Genomic DNA, 17381 nt, shown 5'->3' with positions numbered 1-17381 from the left:
GCTCCCCTGCCCACACTTTTCACCACACTTCTGGGTCGCCTTTGTTTGAATACCTGATTTTCTAGATGTCTACTTAACTGGATCAAGAGGTAACAAGGCCATAAGAACAGGAAAGTTTGATACTGTCAAAAAAAGCCTTTCTATTTATTTGTAACTTTTGATGGCATACTGAATAAGTCAAGTGCCGCCAACCCAATATCTATTCTTACTTTCAAATGACAAAAAGCTTACATATAATACATGAAGCAACATGCAATTTAAAAGTTTTATCATTACTAATCTCTCCCCGACATGTGACATAACATTTTATAACAGTGTACCATAAATGTTTTGATTCTTGTCTGTAAATCTCAGAAAACATTTTCCCACTTCAGAAAAGCCCCGATACATAACACCTCTAGAAATAGTGCCATTAAGTGCTAATGTTCTAACAAAACACTTAAATTTATCTTCCTCTATTCCATTACATATATTCTCGATAGAGTAAAAATAGTAAACTGAATAAAGAAATAAAAATTACATCTAAAAAGATGAATGAAAGAGGCTGATTTTGAGATGATTTTTTTATTATGAGTAAAAAAATTATCAAATTTTCTAAGAAATACTAAATGATATAGAAAATATTTCTTGTGATTAAATATCAGTGTAAGAAAGCTGAAACTTTCGACTATGTTGCTTAAAAGACTGCAAACAATCCAATTAAAAATTATCTTAGCAATAAAATAAAATCATCATCACTCCCAATGCCCATTGTAGTTTCTTCATAATCAGCCCTTCTTTTCATCATCCATCATTCATCTATTCTTTATAGAAGTGTTTACTGAATACCTGTTGAGTAATGCCAAGCATTAACTATGTGAGTACAGGTTCTCCTCTCAAGGATCTTTATCTAATCAAATCTACACAAATGACCTATGATTCACACTGTTAAGTATTTAAATAGCTTAGGATGACTAGCTGAAGTGGCAATGGAGTTTATTAGAAGGAACTGTGATAGAAACTAAATGGGAATCTAATATAAAACTGCAAAAGTTGTATGTATATTGCATTAGTAACTGAAGATATTCTTTAAAGAGATTAGAGTTATTACCTTCTAATCATATAAATCATACTCAAGAAAATAGTATACATTATATTAAATATAATAACTAGCATAAACGCTTAAATAGAACTTCTAGGCTTTAAAAAAAAAAAAAAAGCACAAAGCCTTTAATATAAATAATAAACGCAATGATAAGTACCAAAAGGTAAAAACAGAATCTAACCTGTTTAGAAGTGGAAATATAATCAAGAATAGAATTAATGGATTTTTCAGAATAATTTCTTGTGACTGCACTCCGAATATAGGTCAATAGTTGTTTATATCTGTTCATCATTTCTGGAAAATTTGTCTGTGATGGGAAAAAAGGCATTATTAGATACTTATTTATGCAACAAAATATGTACATATGATTAAGACTGTACAACATATTTATTTAAATCATAAAAACTACTAAAATATTCATAGACTAAAAAACATAAATTAATTCAACTTTTCAAATAGCTTGGGTCCCAGTTATGCATGTATCAGCTATATTCTCTCCCCAAGCTTTCTAATAATAGTTACATGTTTTTAGTCTCCCTAGTATTTATTGGCTGGCTCTGCATTAAGCTGTGAAGTGAAAGAATCTCAAGCCCAGGTACTCATCCTACTATCAAAAGTCCTCCCATCTAAGGCACTACTCAAAAACAGATGTAGCTAATATTGTTATTCCTTGCAGAATTATTTGTAATACTGTCATTATTCCAAGAAATACAAAATATCTGAGGAAATAAAGGACTCCTAGTGAAATATCCAGTACTTAAGTATTTTGGTGGAGGAAGGGTCTATCATCTCTCAAAGTACATCATGAAAATCAAATGAGTGTAATCGTATAAAACCTGCACTTAGTCCCCATCATCTCCAACTGCTGTTAGTCCCTCTTTTTACTGGGTTCTCTAATTTTAACCAGAGAAGAGAGAGCACTGGAAGATATAATGTCTTTTTTCTTCACTAATAGAATGTGTGTTTTTTAGAGTGAAGTATAAACCAATGATACTGTTCATTTTCCTGCTGATAACTATGTCCTCCTCTGGGATACAGCATGAGGAATGGAAAAAGAAAACATGGGAAGACTCTGAAATCTTCTTAGCAAGAAATGAATTAGAAAAAAAGAAAACAGTAGTAGGGGTAGGTGGGAAAAAATGGACTGAACAATGGAAAAGGCAATATATATCATACTACTTTTGTTTTCAAGTTTGCCAGTACCATGTGATGGTAAATAATCGGTAACATTCTTTCAGTAAGCTGCTAAAACCCAAGTTACAGAACTTATCTTATGGCAAAAGGAAAACCAGAAATATGACTATTTTAACTTTGAGACTGTATCTTGATACTGACATAGGATTTTAACAAAAAGATTGTTTTGAATTTGTTTCCTCATGCTATAATAACTTTAAAGCTCACTTTTCAAAAATTATGTTACTGTAATTAAAACTTAGAAAAGATTAAGTAAATTGGTTTTATCTACAGTGGTGAACATGCAGAGCAAATGATAATGAACCCTTACAACTTTTTACTGCCCAAAACCACTGCACGGCAACATGGGTCCTACTACAAACAAACTAGAAAATGAGCGGGGGGGAAGAAATGGAAGCTTAAATTACTCTTGTAAACCACAACTTATGCACAGATGCTATAGAGCAAATAAAATGTGAGGAGGAAGGTAGGAAACATAACATACAATACAAATAATCCTTCTCCTTTCTTCCTATGTTAGCTCAAGGTAAAATGGTAAAATCAAGTCTTGTGGGTAGCACATGTTTAAATGGGCTCAAAAACTAAACCATTCAGTATGTTAAGACAGCAGATTTCTATAGGGTCTCTTGGTATTATCATAGAATCTTAAGAGCCGAACATTGAACATTGGGTCCCTAAGGCCACTATAATTGTTAAATCAAAATCTCTGTCCCTTGAGACATCTGATACTTCTTCCATAACCCTCTAAGTTATTAATTTAAATATAGTCAATATTTGTGTTTAACATTTTCACATAAAATACATGAAAAGAAACCACAGGGGCTTTGTGCAACACAGAGATACTTTGAAAATATCAGAGGAGTAGAACTTGAAAGGGTAAATGCAACATAGATATTTTTCCTTCTTTAACTATTTTTAAATGCAATATACAATATACTTAATAACATTCGGCATGTTTGAATAGTCCTGATATTTTGGGGGGAAGAAACGAGCTAAAACACTTTGTGGATAGTTTTTGCAGATGTCATGGAGGGCCCCTCCTATTGAAAGTGTGTGAGGATGCCAGAATGAGTACAAGAAGAGCAGGATGCAAGATTAGTGGAAGTTAACTAGAAAAAGGCACTAGTCAATTCAGGGAGTTCAATTTCAGATAGAAGGGATGAAGAAGCTAATAGAGAGAGAGAGAGAGAGGAGATATATGGTAAACACAGAGACAGGGAAAAAGAAAATGGTAACAGATTATCAGCTATCCTTCCATTTGCCATAGAGACAAATGCTTCTCTCTGCTAATCTAAGTTCCACTTTATCCTTTTCTCACAAGTTCCTCTGCCCTTAGTGATCTTAAGATTAATGTCTGTACCTAGTCCTCTCATTTACTAACTGTTTCTTTTTCTCTCCACTTTTCCCTTGCACTATTAAAGAGTGGCAATTCTAGGAGTACAATGTCATAACAATTCCAGCTTATCTATGAGTTCATTTGAAAAAAAATTTCAGTATTTACTGAATGCCAGCCACTATTATTGATGCTAGGAATACAACAGTGAATAAAATGAAGTCCTGCTTTCATGGAACTCATAATCTATGAAGATGAGTGGGGCAGGGGTGGCAGAAAGGCAACAAATAAGTAAACAGATCAAGTGATAATACATGTAAAAAACAGAAAACAGCAGGGTAAGATGAAAGTAAGTAATGATGAGAAAGATGCTATTTTATATAGCGGTGGTCAGGGAAATGCCATCCTGATAGATGTTGACATCTTAACAGAGACCTGATCAAAATAAGGAAAAGAGTCATATGGTGACCTGAGAGGAGCATTTAAGGCAGAGAAAACAGTAATTATAAGCACATATGTAGGAGTGTGCTTGGGATGACATGAGGAATATTAAGGAGGCCAGTAAGGGAGAGAATAGAAAACAAGATCAGAAAGGTAGCAAAGGGTGAGCTGACATAAGGCATTATAGGCCATACTAAGGATTTGGATTTTATTGAGGTGACCATCAGAAGATTTGGAGTAAAGGAATGACATAATCTGACTTATATTTTAAAAGGATCATTCAGCTGGTTATAGAGAACAGACTAAAGTAGGGCCAGAATAGAAATAAGGAGACCAATTAGGAAGCTAGTGAAATAATCCAGGTAAGAGATGATGTTGGCTTGAACCAGAGTAGAAAAGGCAGAAATGCTGAGGAGCAGTCAGATACTGGATATATTCTCAAGAGATAGAAAGCTACCTGGATTTACTAATGGATTATTGTGGGATGAGAGACAAAGAGTCAAGAATAATGCTAAGGTTTTGGCTCTAATCAGTGAAGAGTAACTCTTTGTAATAAAAAAGTAAAAATTTAAAACTCCAAAATAAACTCAAATAGTCTGTGGAAAAGTCACTTTATTAATAATGCAACCAAATACTGTCCATGTTTCTAAAGGATCAGTTTTCTTTAAAAAAAAAAAACTCTGAACAACAAAACAAAAACTTTGTAGGCTATGCAGAATTCTCTTACTCGGTATTTCTGTAATCGCAAATAAAAAGTAGGCTAAATATGGAAACATATCAAGAGTTATTTTAGGGCAGCAGATATATATAATGATATTTCATTGCCATGAAGTTTTTACCTACAGAATTTATTTATTAGTTTAACTCCTCTCAAAACGAATCTTACCAACTTGAAGTTAATCTTAATCATTTGTTTCAGTGCTTTAAATCCCCATTCTCCTTTTTCACCTTCAAGTTCCAATACCTAAAAGAAGAGATTTTTAGTTTAATTTAATACTGTTATTTTCTAGTAACACTCAATGTCTGTTTTCTATTTTACATTATATGCATAAAAAGTATTTCCCTATGAATTCCACCATTTCTCAATGCCATTTTTAAAAAGCGTAAAAAAAAGAAAATAAGTCTTAAAACACTTAAGGCTACGTAAGCTTATTTTGAAGTTCCTTCATCAAAACATTAAGAACTACTTTTGATTATTATACAGTCCTAGAAATACTTTTTTTCTCTCTGAATAATCTGTTGGTAAGAATAACTCAAAAGTATATAAGTAGTCAAGAAATCACACTATTTAATAGTGAAACCACACCTGTGTGATCTGTTCCCAAAAGCACAAGATTGCAGGGATAATACCTATTGACCATCATGTTGGTTCTCCTTCTGCCAGAGCCATACTAGCTCTTCAGGACAATGGCCCTGTCTTATAGATAGCTTGACTGGAAAAAAAAAACAATAGGATAGCCCTTTAGAAATATTTGCTTGTGCTACATAATGCAAACTTATTTTACAGGATTATCACTAAGTCTCTAACACACATTTCTGAGATAAAATCACTTTGAACTTATTCGATCTAAGACATTACAAAAAACAAACAAACAAAAAAAAACTTGAAGAACAGAATCAACCAGAAAAAAATAAATAAATAAACCTTTTGGAAACTGCTTAATGCTGCTTTTGGGTCATCTTCTTTTAGTGCTTTAGAATTATAGTACTGATTTTCCAAATCCACATTTGGCTCGGAGTTACTATCTTCAGAGTATTCCTGTGTGTTGGAGAGAAAGATTATTAAAATGAAAAAAAAAAGGGAAAAGAAACCCACACATTGCATTGTAAATAGTGAATACCGTAAGAGGGAAAAAAATCATACATTTATACAAAACAACGTTGAATATATAGATAAAATGCCCCAGATATTTAACCATTATTTAAAAAACAAAAGGAAAAGGCAAAATCAAGTGGATAATATAGAATTATTTTTTCATATTAAAACTACAGTTTCCATAGAACCAAAACAAAAACAAAAAGCAAAGAAACAATATTCATTAATAACTCTCAATTCTGTAAATGACCTTTTGTTGGTCATGGAATCTGAGAAAAATCTATATAAATGTTAATTACATAAATGCTAATTATTCATCTTTAGTTCCATAATCTTATTCTCTCTACTCCTTAATTCTAAATTCCATTATTCTAACACATTCCAAATACTTAGAATGATAATCTATTATATATGGCAAAGTAGGGTATGCTAAATATAAGATAATAAGAATATGTGCCTTATGTGCATTCCATATTACTCGATAGCTGTTCAGTTATATTATTGTACTTTAACTAGCTTTATAACGAATCAAAAATTTTTTAAAATAATATAATTTTATGTGACTTCATGACATAAATTCAGTTCCTAGTACTGAAATAATAACGCAGAAAGGAAAATTGGAGTAACTATTTTGTGGAGTGGTGTAAACAGGAGTTTGAAACAGTTCCCAGGTATTCAATTTAATGATGAGAATTATAAAATACACATGAATTAGTATAATGAAAATTATTTTAGGAAGATACAAGATTTCCTTAAGCTACAGGTCATTACAAAGGGCAAGTTTAAGTTAGATTAAGGATAGTACCTGAAAGTAAACACAAAAAGACAAGAACAGTATTTTAGAGTTATTTCAATTAGTTTAATACATTTTTAGAGATATTTATGGAATTTATTGAATACATTTTTAAAGAGATATTTATGGAAAATTATGTAATGTTTCATAAAGGCACAAAAACGAAAGGAGGCATACTGAGGGTAGTGTAGGAAAGCTCAAAAATACATAAACACAAGATGAATTTTTCCAGTGACCCATAAAAGGAGGGAGACGTTTAATGTTAGCATAAAACCATTTTATCTGACCACAGTGGCTTTGTAATGTGCGCCCTCTAGAGGATAATTATTTTCTAGTGTAAGGACATGAAGCATTGGTATTTGGTTATCACAGATTTAAGTTTGGGAATTCAGTTATGTTTAACATATGAAAATCCTTTGGAACACTTCTCTTAGGGATAAGATCAAATTCTGGGCAGTGATTAAATTTCATAATCACTCATTCGCTTCTTAATCCTGTAACCTAGGTTTGACTACAATGAAACTGATCAAACTGAAAAACAATTAATAAAGAATGAAAAGTCAACTGTACATCAAATTACGCTGAGCTATGTTATAAAGGAAAAAATGAGTTTGCCTGCTAGACAAAATGGAAGAGTAGATAGAGAACAGGAGATACAAAACAGCACAACAGGAGGTAACTGAAGAACTAAAAGCAGTCATATTGTTGGAACATAAAAAGTTCTTATTGATTCCACCCTTCAACATAAATCTCAAATCTATCCATTTTCTCCCCCTCTCTCTGCCACTACCCTAGCCTACCAAGCCACTTTCATCTCTCCACAGACTATAATAATAGCTTTCCTATTCTCCCCTTCAACCTTTAAGTTCCAATCTTCTCATGGTAAGCAGCCAGAATAACCTTCATAATATGTAAAATCTCAAAAATGGCTTCCCATTGCTTTAAAAATCAAGTTAAAAATTATCAAAATTTGACTCTCTACTATGTATCCAACTGTATCTCCTATCAAACTCCTCCTTATTCATTTTGCTGCAGCCACTCTGGCCTCTCCCACCTTTATATGCCATTCCCTTCTCTTTCCATCTCTTTTCATCTGGTTAACTATTGCATATCATTATAGCTTAAGTGTCAACTCCTCAGGGAAAACTTATAGTAAAGAATGACTGCTATTAATACCTACTCTACACCTTCAGAAATCATTTCTGCTCGAGTTAATTGTTCAATAATATACAAGAATGGCTAGCTCAACCAGAAAATGACTTTTCTGCAATCCAAATTTTCAAAGTGCCCTCTAAATCTGGAAGTTAAGACTTTTTTTTATTTATATCTATTCCAAAGTCTAAGAATCTGGACTCTTATTCAAAGCCCATTTATTTTTGGTGTCTTATCCCATAACGGATTAGAAAAAACTAGGCCAGGATATGAAAAGAGGGAAGTAGAAGCTGGAAGGTACACATGATGGTAGTGTAACTGGAGGACAAATGAGTCCTGGGCTCATGCTGCCTGTGACACTCAGCCAATAGACTGACACAGAAGTTGGGCTATTTACAATAAGCGTTTATTGTCAGAGCACCAGTGATATAAGAAGGCAGTAGGTTAACACCTTCAAAAACTGCCCTGCCTTCTCAGTCTGGCTAGGGTATTTACGGAAAAATCTGGCCATTATTCTAGGAGCTACGTGGAAGTTCTGGGGGGTCTGTTATGCTTCACGGAGCCATTCCTCTGACAATGTGGTCCTCGAGTGGCATTAGCAACCCAGGAACAAAGATGGGAGTAGTCTGGAAAGAATGCTAGACCAAAAGGATTGTAGTCAGTAAACATAAAGGTATTAATCATAAGTTTCAGGGCAACTTTCTATGACAGGGGACAATCTAAGCTATGGATCAAGCCGCTGGTGACGATCTATTGTTAAGCTAGAGAGCAAGGAAAAGTGAAGCCAGGGATGCTGTGAGACCTCTACTACAGGGGTCTCAAATGGGTCTTTCTTCAGTAGTAGGATGTGGAGCTGCCAACAAAGGGAAAACTGAAAATAATATTTTAGGAATTAAAAAGGTTAATTTCAATTACCCGGAAATTACCAAACTAATTATACCACCGCTGAAGGCTGGAACCATTACATTTCCTATCATGTCTAGCACAGTGCCTTGTCATTCAATCACTGACTGCCTCTTATATAGTACCAAGACTGGCTACCTGCAACTTCGGGGACCTGGCTGGCTCCAGATTAATATTTCCAAACTTTAGATGTTAGAACTCCCCAAAATCACAATGACTGAGATAAGACTTAATCTAGCCTTCAGCATTTTGTGAATCTTTTTTTTTGGTTTTTCGTATTATATGGATTAAGAGGTGGAATGTATAATACTTTTGGCATAATTGCGATCCAACTCAAATGTCATTGCTTAAATTTATAAATATATGAGATTGGCACAACTGATATGCTACTGATTAGCTTTCTTATAATTAGGCAGTACCTTGGTTGTGGTCTGCAACACCAGGTTCATATGGTTTGAACCAGCCTCCATGATATCATTAACCTGTCTGCAGCTCAGTGAGTCACATCACCAATACAAGCTGTGTACTACAGCAAACCATTCTTCATTTATTACACTGCAATGATTTTTAAACAATATTTTAAAGTCTTTAGAATAATTGTTTAGATATCTATTATTTATATTTAACGATAATGATCTTAAGTGTATACCAGCAATTAAGTGCTGCTCAAACAAATGCAAATTAAGTCTTTCCCTTCTAGTTACTCATGGACAGAGACAGATATGCAAAATAAAACAGCAATATAACAATAAAAGCAATAACAGACACACCAGGTACAGTGGCAGCTCAAATAGGAGTAATCAACTACACTTGAGTGAGTTAGAGGAAGGAAAAGTTACCCAAACTAGCTCTAAAAGCATGAATAAGTTGCCAGGGATAGGGAAGGGCATCTGAAACATAGCAATTAATGTGTGCAAAGGCATGGAAGCTTGAAATGGCATTGCATATTTGGAATAATCATGAATAGTTTGATTTGGCTGAAGCACAGGCTGTGTGTAATGAGTCAATGAAAGGTAAACTGGGAACAAGACTATAGAAGAAATTTAGATCAAATGGAGAGCCGTTAAAAGATTTTACAGGGAAATAATGAGATTTGAGTTTTAGGAAGAGAACTCTGGGAGCAATGAAGTAGCCCACTGGATACTCTTAACCACAGTCTGCTCAATAGATGATGACGGCCTATTTCCAAGCAGTAGACTATGGAGCAAGAAAGGGGACAGAATTAATTCAGAAGATATCGAGTGATGTTAAGAATGTAAAATAAAAAGAACCCACAACATGGGAACACAATAAAGAAAAATACAACTATCTCTAATGACTACAGTGCCATTAGTCAGAATAGGGAATATAAAAAAGTATTAAATGGAATTCCTTTATGTCAGATGAATAGGAACCATAATTTATAAAATTTAAATGAAATGTTTTTTTAAAAGAGAATCTGAAATTTTAGACAATGTTAAAAATGCCTTAACAAAAAATTTCACAATATATGAAAAAGACACAAGTACTTAAAGATGTATATATATAAAAAAATGAAGTTCGCAATAGTTCCAACTTAGTTATATAACAACTGATGTCCTGATATCTTCCCAAAGCAATCTGTGATCCATCCACACCACCCAAATCTATTTTTCTTTTCCCAAACATGTCATGCAATTTAAAACTTCTGCTTTGGCATAAACTATTCTCTCTGCTAGGCATTCTAAACCACCATTCCTTTTAACAAACTTTCCACTTTTCCCCTATGATGCTCCTTTGCCCTAACACTCTTGGAAAATGTATTTCTCAAGGCTTATCTTGTAATTATTTCTCCAACTCTTCTAAGCAAAATAAATTTTCTCTTTAGTCAAGCTGACATGCATGTCTCTAACACAGAGCCTTGTGTGTAGTATGTTGTTCCTATTTCCCCTCACCTGCCCTGCAATGAATTTCTCAAAAGCAGGAACTTTCTCTTATTCATCTTGGTATCCCCAGAGCCTGGCATATTATAAAATGCCCAGTATTAGCTTAATTGAAATGAAAAGTGGGTGAATGTTCCAAAATAACACAACACATAATAGTCAGGGGACAATTTTGACTCTATGTCAGAATGTAGTCCCGGCTGAACAGGGTCAGTTACACAATTCTTCTACTTACTCCTGTGTCTGTTGCCAACGGAAGTCTTAAGAAATGTGCTCTAGGAAAACTCACTATTAACAATGTTTCCCAAGCCTTGACCATGGCCAGACAACTGTACCAGATGTTGGCACGCAAAGAGATAAAGGGGAATGTCCTATTATTCTTAAGGACTCGATATAATCCAAGTCTTACGTAGCCATTTGTGATTTAGCCATTCATAAAGTTATCAAAACTTTAAAAATTTCACTCAAGTTAATGGGTCCTAATTCGTCATCTTTGGTGCAAATTACAATATTCTTATATTTGTTCTAAACTTTCAGTCTTCAAATTAAATTTTCTAATGAGACATCATAAAAGTCATTAGATTTGGGCTCTAATTTTGACTCCCCCACTAATTTTTGTGTACATTAGGTTAAGTCACTCTATATTCGATGCTTTAATTTCTCTTGTCAAATGTGTGGGTGGAACCCTACGAAAAGTTTTTAATTCCCGCTGATGTTTACGTATTTGAGATAGAATAATTATAAATTCACTCTGCTGTGTATTCATAATTTACAAATTTAAGTTAGGTGTGAAAAGCCTTAAATTTATTTTATTCTTTGCACATAAGAGTTGTCTCCCATTACTTTTTATTTAGGTTATCCTTGTTTGAACATCTCTAATTTCATTATACAGGGTACTCTTATGACATAATATAGCAGGTCTTTTTGAAAATGCACTGAATATTATATTCCAAACTAATACTTTTCTCTGAAATATAACTAAGAGGTAGTAAAATTATTCCAATTATACTGACATGTATTATTAAGTTAACAGTTCTGAAATTCTCAAGAAGACAAACTTATTAGTCAGATATTTCCAACCAAAATCAGCATCATTTGTTTGATAGCCCACTTATTTATCAAACCTGACTTTGAATATAATTTTTGACACCTACAAAAAGAACAAAACCTGGCTACAACTGAAATTAAAAAAAAAAAAAAGCTGCACATTGTTTATAACAGCAAAAAAACTACAGGCCAAATTCTTATCAATAGAAAACTGGTTAAACAAAGTATGGCATATCTACATAATCAATACAGTTATAAAAAGAAGTAAGCTGTTTAGATACTTATATGAAATAATTTCTAAGGTGAATTAAAAAGGAAAGTGTAGAACACTATATATAATGCTACATCTTGTTTAAAAAAATGAGTAAGGGGACAAATGTATATTTGGTTGGTTACCTATGGGAAAAAACAGGAACTGGGCAAACGGGGAACAAAAATGGAAAGTTGATTTTTATACTTTTGAATCATGTGTATGTATTCCTTATTTTAAAAAGCTAGATGCTTCAGGTTTCAAAGACAATTCTATAAGAGGAAAACTCTAAAAAATCCTGAGCAAAGACAAAATCACTTTTGGTCTCCCAAGATCAAAGTGAGATTTTTGTTTATCATTTGCACCCTGTAACCTGCCCCCTCTCTTCCCAGCAATAAAAGTAATATAAGTTTTACTGTGAAAGGTTTGCAAGAAATAAACAAATTTTAATTATTCTGACACTTTTCAGACTTTCCAGACAATTTTTCTATATTTTTCCCACTTGACAAAATAAATTTTATTCCCACCCAATAAAACTGTAACACAAATTACATTTAAAGTGGATATGCATTCACTCTACGCACAGCATTAGTAACTAATCCTTCCCATCCCAGGTGAGGGTTTTCAATTACAGTGTCCCTCCCACAGAGGAAGGCAAGCAATTCATCTCCTTTCTCAGAGAGAGTGATTCACAGAAGGCCACACAGACCTAAGCTGTGCAGGTCAATAAAAGTCCTTCTAGGATTTCTCTGTTAGAGCACCTTCTTGTCTTTGGGGTTATAACCCTAGGAAGATGCCAAATTACATCTTGTGACATAATGTAAAGGCAATTAAGCCAACAAAGAGAGGAAAGCAGCCCAGAAAGAGAGACACAGAAAAAGATGCAGCATTATCATCTGAGCCTATGAATCCAGCTATACTTATACTTCTTGGTGATGTGAGCCAATATATGCTCTTTTTAGTTTAAACTAGTTTAACATGTATTCCTGTTCCTTATCCAAGAGTTCTGATCAATATAGTTTATCAAAAGTTTTTCATATTGTTGAAAATTCTTTAGAAGCCTGGTTTGAAATGCTGATATAACATTCCATTACATGAATATACATACCATAATTTATCTCTCCTTACCTCATTAGTATTAATACTATTAGTATTCTCTTACTATTGATAATTTGGGGTTGTTTCCAATTATTTACAATTAAAAACGTTTCTTTTAAAAGCCTCAACCGCAAAATCAAATTTCATCTTCATGAAGACTACATACAGAATTCCAAATGTGTGTGCCAGCATAGAAAACACTGGCCCAGACTTATAAATTGTATACTGTTTGGAAATCTATTCTTAAAGATCCCCAACATTTTGTCTGTTAAGTAGTAAATTAATAGGGCAACAATCTCAGAGGAAAATAATCTATAACCTCCTAGCTCCTTATAGGCACAATCGATGACAAATGAAACCTTTAAACACACAAATCCCTAAAGCTATTTCTGCCCTTGTCCTATATTAATCTATCACTTCTTTCTCAAATGATATTATAGATTCTGTTCACATGAATTAAAAATATTTTTTAAAAATGGAAGTTAGTGTTACTTTTTAATTTGCTAAACCATGTTCAAAGGTTCTTTATAACATGAGAAACTAAAGTTCAAGCCATCATTTGTGTGATCTTGTTAAAATGGTGATAGAGATTCTATAAGACTTCCTACAGCTAAGACATCTCTTGCCTCTTAAAAAAAAAAGTAGGTAAAAAAGAATTAGGGTATTAAAACTATTATATATTAAATCAAGAAAAACATTAGTGAACATTCATTAACTAATCACAATTATGAGCTTGACTAGGGGAATATAATGAGGCTCACAGATTGAAAATATATTTAACCAAGTGGAATTAATCTACCTTTCTGACAATTTTTTCCCCCTTACAATACATTTCAATGCAAATATACAATGCCCTACCTATCACAGGATCTATTAAAGAATAACTTTTGGTATGAAGTCAATCCATTTAAAATTCTTTCTAAAAAGATTAGAAATACTAAGCAACTTCATATTAAAATGACTGGATTGTGGAATTACAATTAACTTATCAATGGCCTTATTAACTTAATGAATAGCACTACAGTTATTTAATATTCTTAGATCAGCAAATAATCTATGACTGTAAAATTAGCACTGTATTAAAAGACATCTACCAGGACCATCTCCTACTTCTCCATTCACGGCCACATCAATTCCTATGCTTAGAAAATGCCTGCTTCTGCCTCTAACAAAAATCAAAAAGATCTTCAAAGAGCTCAAGAACATTAAATTTCTTTTATGTTTGTTTCTTCTTTTTTAATAGACTTTGGGCACAAGTCATTATTACTTTCTTGGATTAAAACAGGATAGTTTTAGAAACAGATTTTTACTTTTCCCAATGGTAGCCTAATTACCTATTTTCAGTAGACTGGGTAAGAACAATCTGTAATTTAGGGTATTAAAATTTATCAATAGACAACCTATAAAAGATATGCTGAATATATTTGTGGTCGGAAATCCTCATGGCTTTAGTTAACATTTTGACTAAAACGAAGTGATGGCAAATTTCCAACAAATATTTTTTAACAAAAAAGTGAGGTTTCCCTAGAACGGCAAGTCAATTCTGTAGACTCTTTAAACACCAAGAACAAACAAAGACCCAGGCAAATAACTATTAACCAAAAAACAAAACAAAACCAAACAAAAGACAACCCAAAACCTCTCTTTTGGCAACATGTAAGCATAAAATGGGAAACCAACCTCTTAATCTTTTTTCTTTTTAATATATAATCATTTATGGAAATTAACTAGGAAAGTAAAAATTAAATTACTAAATAAATTTTATGCCACCCAAAGAGTTTAACTATTAGTAAATGGAGCATAAAAGCTTTCACTTCTTGATATCTGATTGAAAATCCAGAATGGTATCTACGTAAGAAAGATATGGGGAGGACAACTATTTAACAAAATGCTGGGTGAAATTTTTTCATTTAGTTATGTAGTAGTGTAAAATCTTACTTTTTTTGGTTAATGAATTTAAAAAAAAGGAAAACTATATGTTGAGCTTTATATTGTATATAGTGTAGGCCCTAAAAGGCTGGAGAAACATAGTCAAGTTAAACGATGTATGTTTAATTAAAATTCTTGCAAAAAATTGAGTACTTCATGGGACAATAATTCTCATTGCCATTCATTCTTACATTACATTCTTAATGATGACCTTTAAGTTAACCATAGTGTTAAGTCATGTATGTATTTAGTAAACTATTGCTTAATAAAGAGATAAGCAGAAATATTGAAAAACAAGCTAAAAATACAAACATTTAAAAGGAACACTCCTATAGTTACAAAAGTACCTGTAATATAAAGCATGTAATAAATAAAAAAACATATCACAAGTAACACATTCTTAATGAACTGAAGGCACTGCCTACAACTGGTTTGGTTTGCACAAACTAAAATGGAAGGCAGAAATCGTAACTACTAGCAAAACCCTACATCTAACTGTAGGAATTATCAAAACCTCTACCATGACTTTCAGGTAATAATAAGCACTTCCTTCTCCCTTTTGAAGAAGTGCTTTCTTTTAAAACGGAAATATTAATTGGAAATGACTTTAAAAAGAAGTTTTACACTAATTACAAAAAGATTATTAATACCTTGAGAATCTCTGGCACTTAAAATATAAGAGCCAGACTTCCCTAAGCACTAACTTCAAAACTTTACGATACTACAGCATCACTATGACATACATGAACCATGCACAATAACGCCCCAAAAGAACAAAATTGACGTTAATTCTTGGTCCCGATAATTTTTCTTAGTTCCCACAAAGATAATATTTTTGTATAACAACCTGAAATGTTAGTGAATTCTTTAAAAACTTGTAAATCCGTTCATAAATGAAACCTTGAATATTTAAAAATCACCACTCAGCTACCTGAATTCGTATATTTCTACACTGTTGATATTTTTCACTTTGAATACTGGGAAATTTCTAAGTCAAGAAAAAAGCCACTGGGGTCAATCCACTTATTTCCCTCTCCCCCCACCAAAAACAAACAAACAAACAAACAAACAGCAAAACCTCCTCCCCAGCTTTTCTCTTAAAACAAAACAAATAGTTCAACTCCTTTTTTTGGAGCTATCTTTGCTTTGAATTCTCCACCGCACCTTCATCTTAAACCAAAACGAACCCCAGACAAGACTAACCTATGTTTCCAGGAGACTCACAAGCGGTGTTTCACCGTCAGGTCTAGGGGCATCAGGAAGGCCCCCAGTTTTCAGACCATTCTCCCAGCAATTAGCACAAGCTTACTTCAAGAGTGAATAAGAGGGGCCGGGAATGCTGGGCCCGAAAGGGCAGAGCCAGGGCCTAGACCACTGCACGGTCCCAGAGGCGGCTCGCGCGGTGGGGAGGTAGGCGGCACCGAGAAGCGGACGCCAGAGGCCAGGGATGTCCATGTAAACCAGGAGGCGCTCAGACTTGGAGCGCAATGCTAGGGACCCCCTTCGCTGCCTCCTTTACCCTCCCATCCCCCATGCTGGAGAAGCGGGGCCCGAGCCGGTGCGGGAAGGGGGAGGAGGTAAACCCGTCCTGTCACTGCACCGGGAGCGGCTGGAAGGAGCACATGTTCTACGGGGAGAAGTCGCAGCCGCCCCTGCCCCGGCCCCTAAAGCCAGACACAACCTCTAGCCCCAGAGGTCCGTCCCTTGCGCCTCACCAGGTCGTAGTCCTCCTCATCGTCGCACATGAAATCATCCTCCATGTCAGACATCTTGGCCGGGCGGGGGGAGGGGGAGGAGAAATTGGAGACAACCTCCTCCCACAATCCTTCGCGGCTTAGAGACGTCACTCCCAGCTTCTCGCCTTCCCGTCGCGCTTAGGAGAGCTGAATGTTTTTTCCCCGGAACAAAAGCGCTCGGCATCGAGAGGATTCGCTACGACGCCAAAAGGGAGTGCACCGCCCTCTCTTCCTGCGAGACGGTTGGTGCCTTAGCAACTAAACCTAGCAACTGGGGAATCGTCAAGTGGTGCGGTTGTCAACTAAAGGGCCTTGGAAACCTCGCGCTTACATAGAGCAGTTTCCAGCCTCTTAGGCAAGGGAACAGTCTCCTCCCTTGCCTGGGACTCTGGAACCATCTTATTCTGGTGAAAGTAAGAGGCAGTCTAGGACCAGAAGCCTTTCGCGGAGAAAAGGCTGACATGCCCGTGCTATGCGACAGGTATTATTTATGCTATCATTACCAATAAGCGTTTAGCGCACACATTGCAGTGGGTGTACCTGTGATGTTTGGAAACCTTTTCAGCAGTGCAGTTTACACGTAATGTTTGTTATATTTGTAGTCGGCAAAACGATTCTATGGATATCCCAAATTAGTTAAGCATCAATCAGTTGAGGAGCCCAAAGTCTTCAGTTATTCAATGAATTATAAATTGACATTTGCT

The 17381-nt window shown here is 34.5% G+C and overlaps 2 protein-coding genes across 4 annotated transcripts in view; one reads left to right on the top strand and one right to left on the bottom strand.

Moving 5' to 3' along the window:
* The window catches only part of COPS2 (COP9 signalosome subunit 2), a 28741-nt gene extending 11942 nt beyond the window's left edge, over nucleotides 1-16799 (bottom strand). For both annotated transcript variants that reach the window (XM_039889086.1, XM_039889087.1), the window contains exons 1-4: nucleotides 16657-16799; nucleotides 5698-5811; nucleotides 4939-5016; nucleotides 1266-1391 (exon numbers count right to left, since the gene is read on the bottom strand). In XM_039889086.1, the coding sequence (XP_039745020.1) occupies nucleotides 1266-1391; nucleotides 4939-5016; nucleotides 5698-5811; nucleotides 16657-16710 (372 nt within the window). In that variant the 5' untranslated portion in view covers nucleotides 16711-16799. The remainder of the gene's footprint in view (nucleotides 1-1265; nucleotides 1392-4938; nucleotides 5017-5697; nucleotides 5812-16656) is intronic.
* Nucleotides 16800-16885: 86 nt separating this feature from the next.
* The window catches only part of GALK2 (galactokinase 2), a 105488-nt gene continuing 104992 nt past the window's right edge, over nucleotides 16886-17381 (top strand). For both annotated transcript variants that reach the window (XM_039889083.1, XM_039889085.1), the window contains exon 1: nucleotides 16886-17158. In XM_039889083.1, the coding sequence (XP_039745017.1) occupies nucleotides 17139-17158 (20 nt within the window). In that variant the 5' untranslated portion in view covers nucleotides 16886-17138. The remainder of the gene's footprint in view (nucleotides 17159-17381) is intronic.

This window comes from Pteropus medius, unplaced genomic scaffold, assembly GCF_902729225.1.
Source record: "Pteropus medius unplaced genomic scaffold, Ma_sr-lr_union100, whole genome shotgun sequence".
In the NCBI taxonomy this organism is placed as follows: domain Eukaryota; kingdom Metazoa; phylum Chordata; class Mammalia; order Chiroptera; family Pteropodidae; genus Pteropus; species Pteropus medius.
The sequence above is the reverse complement of the archived record's forward strand: the minus strand, read 5'-3'. Positions and strand labels throughout refer to the sequence as shown.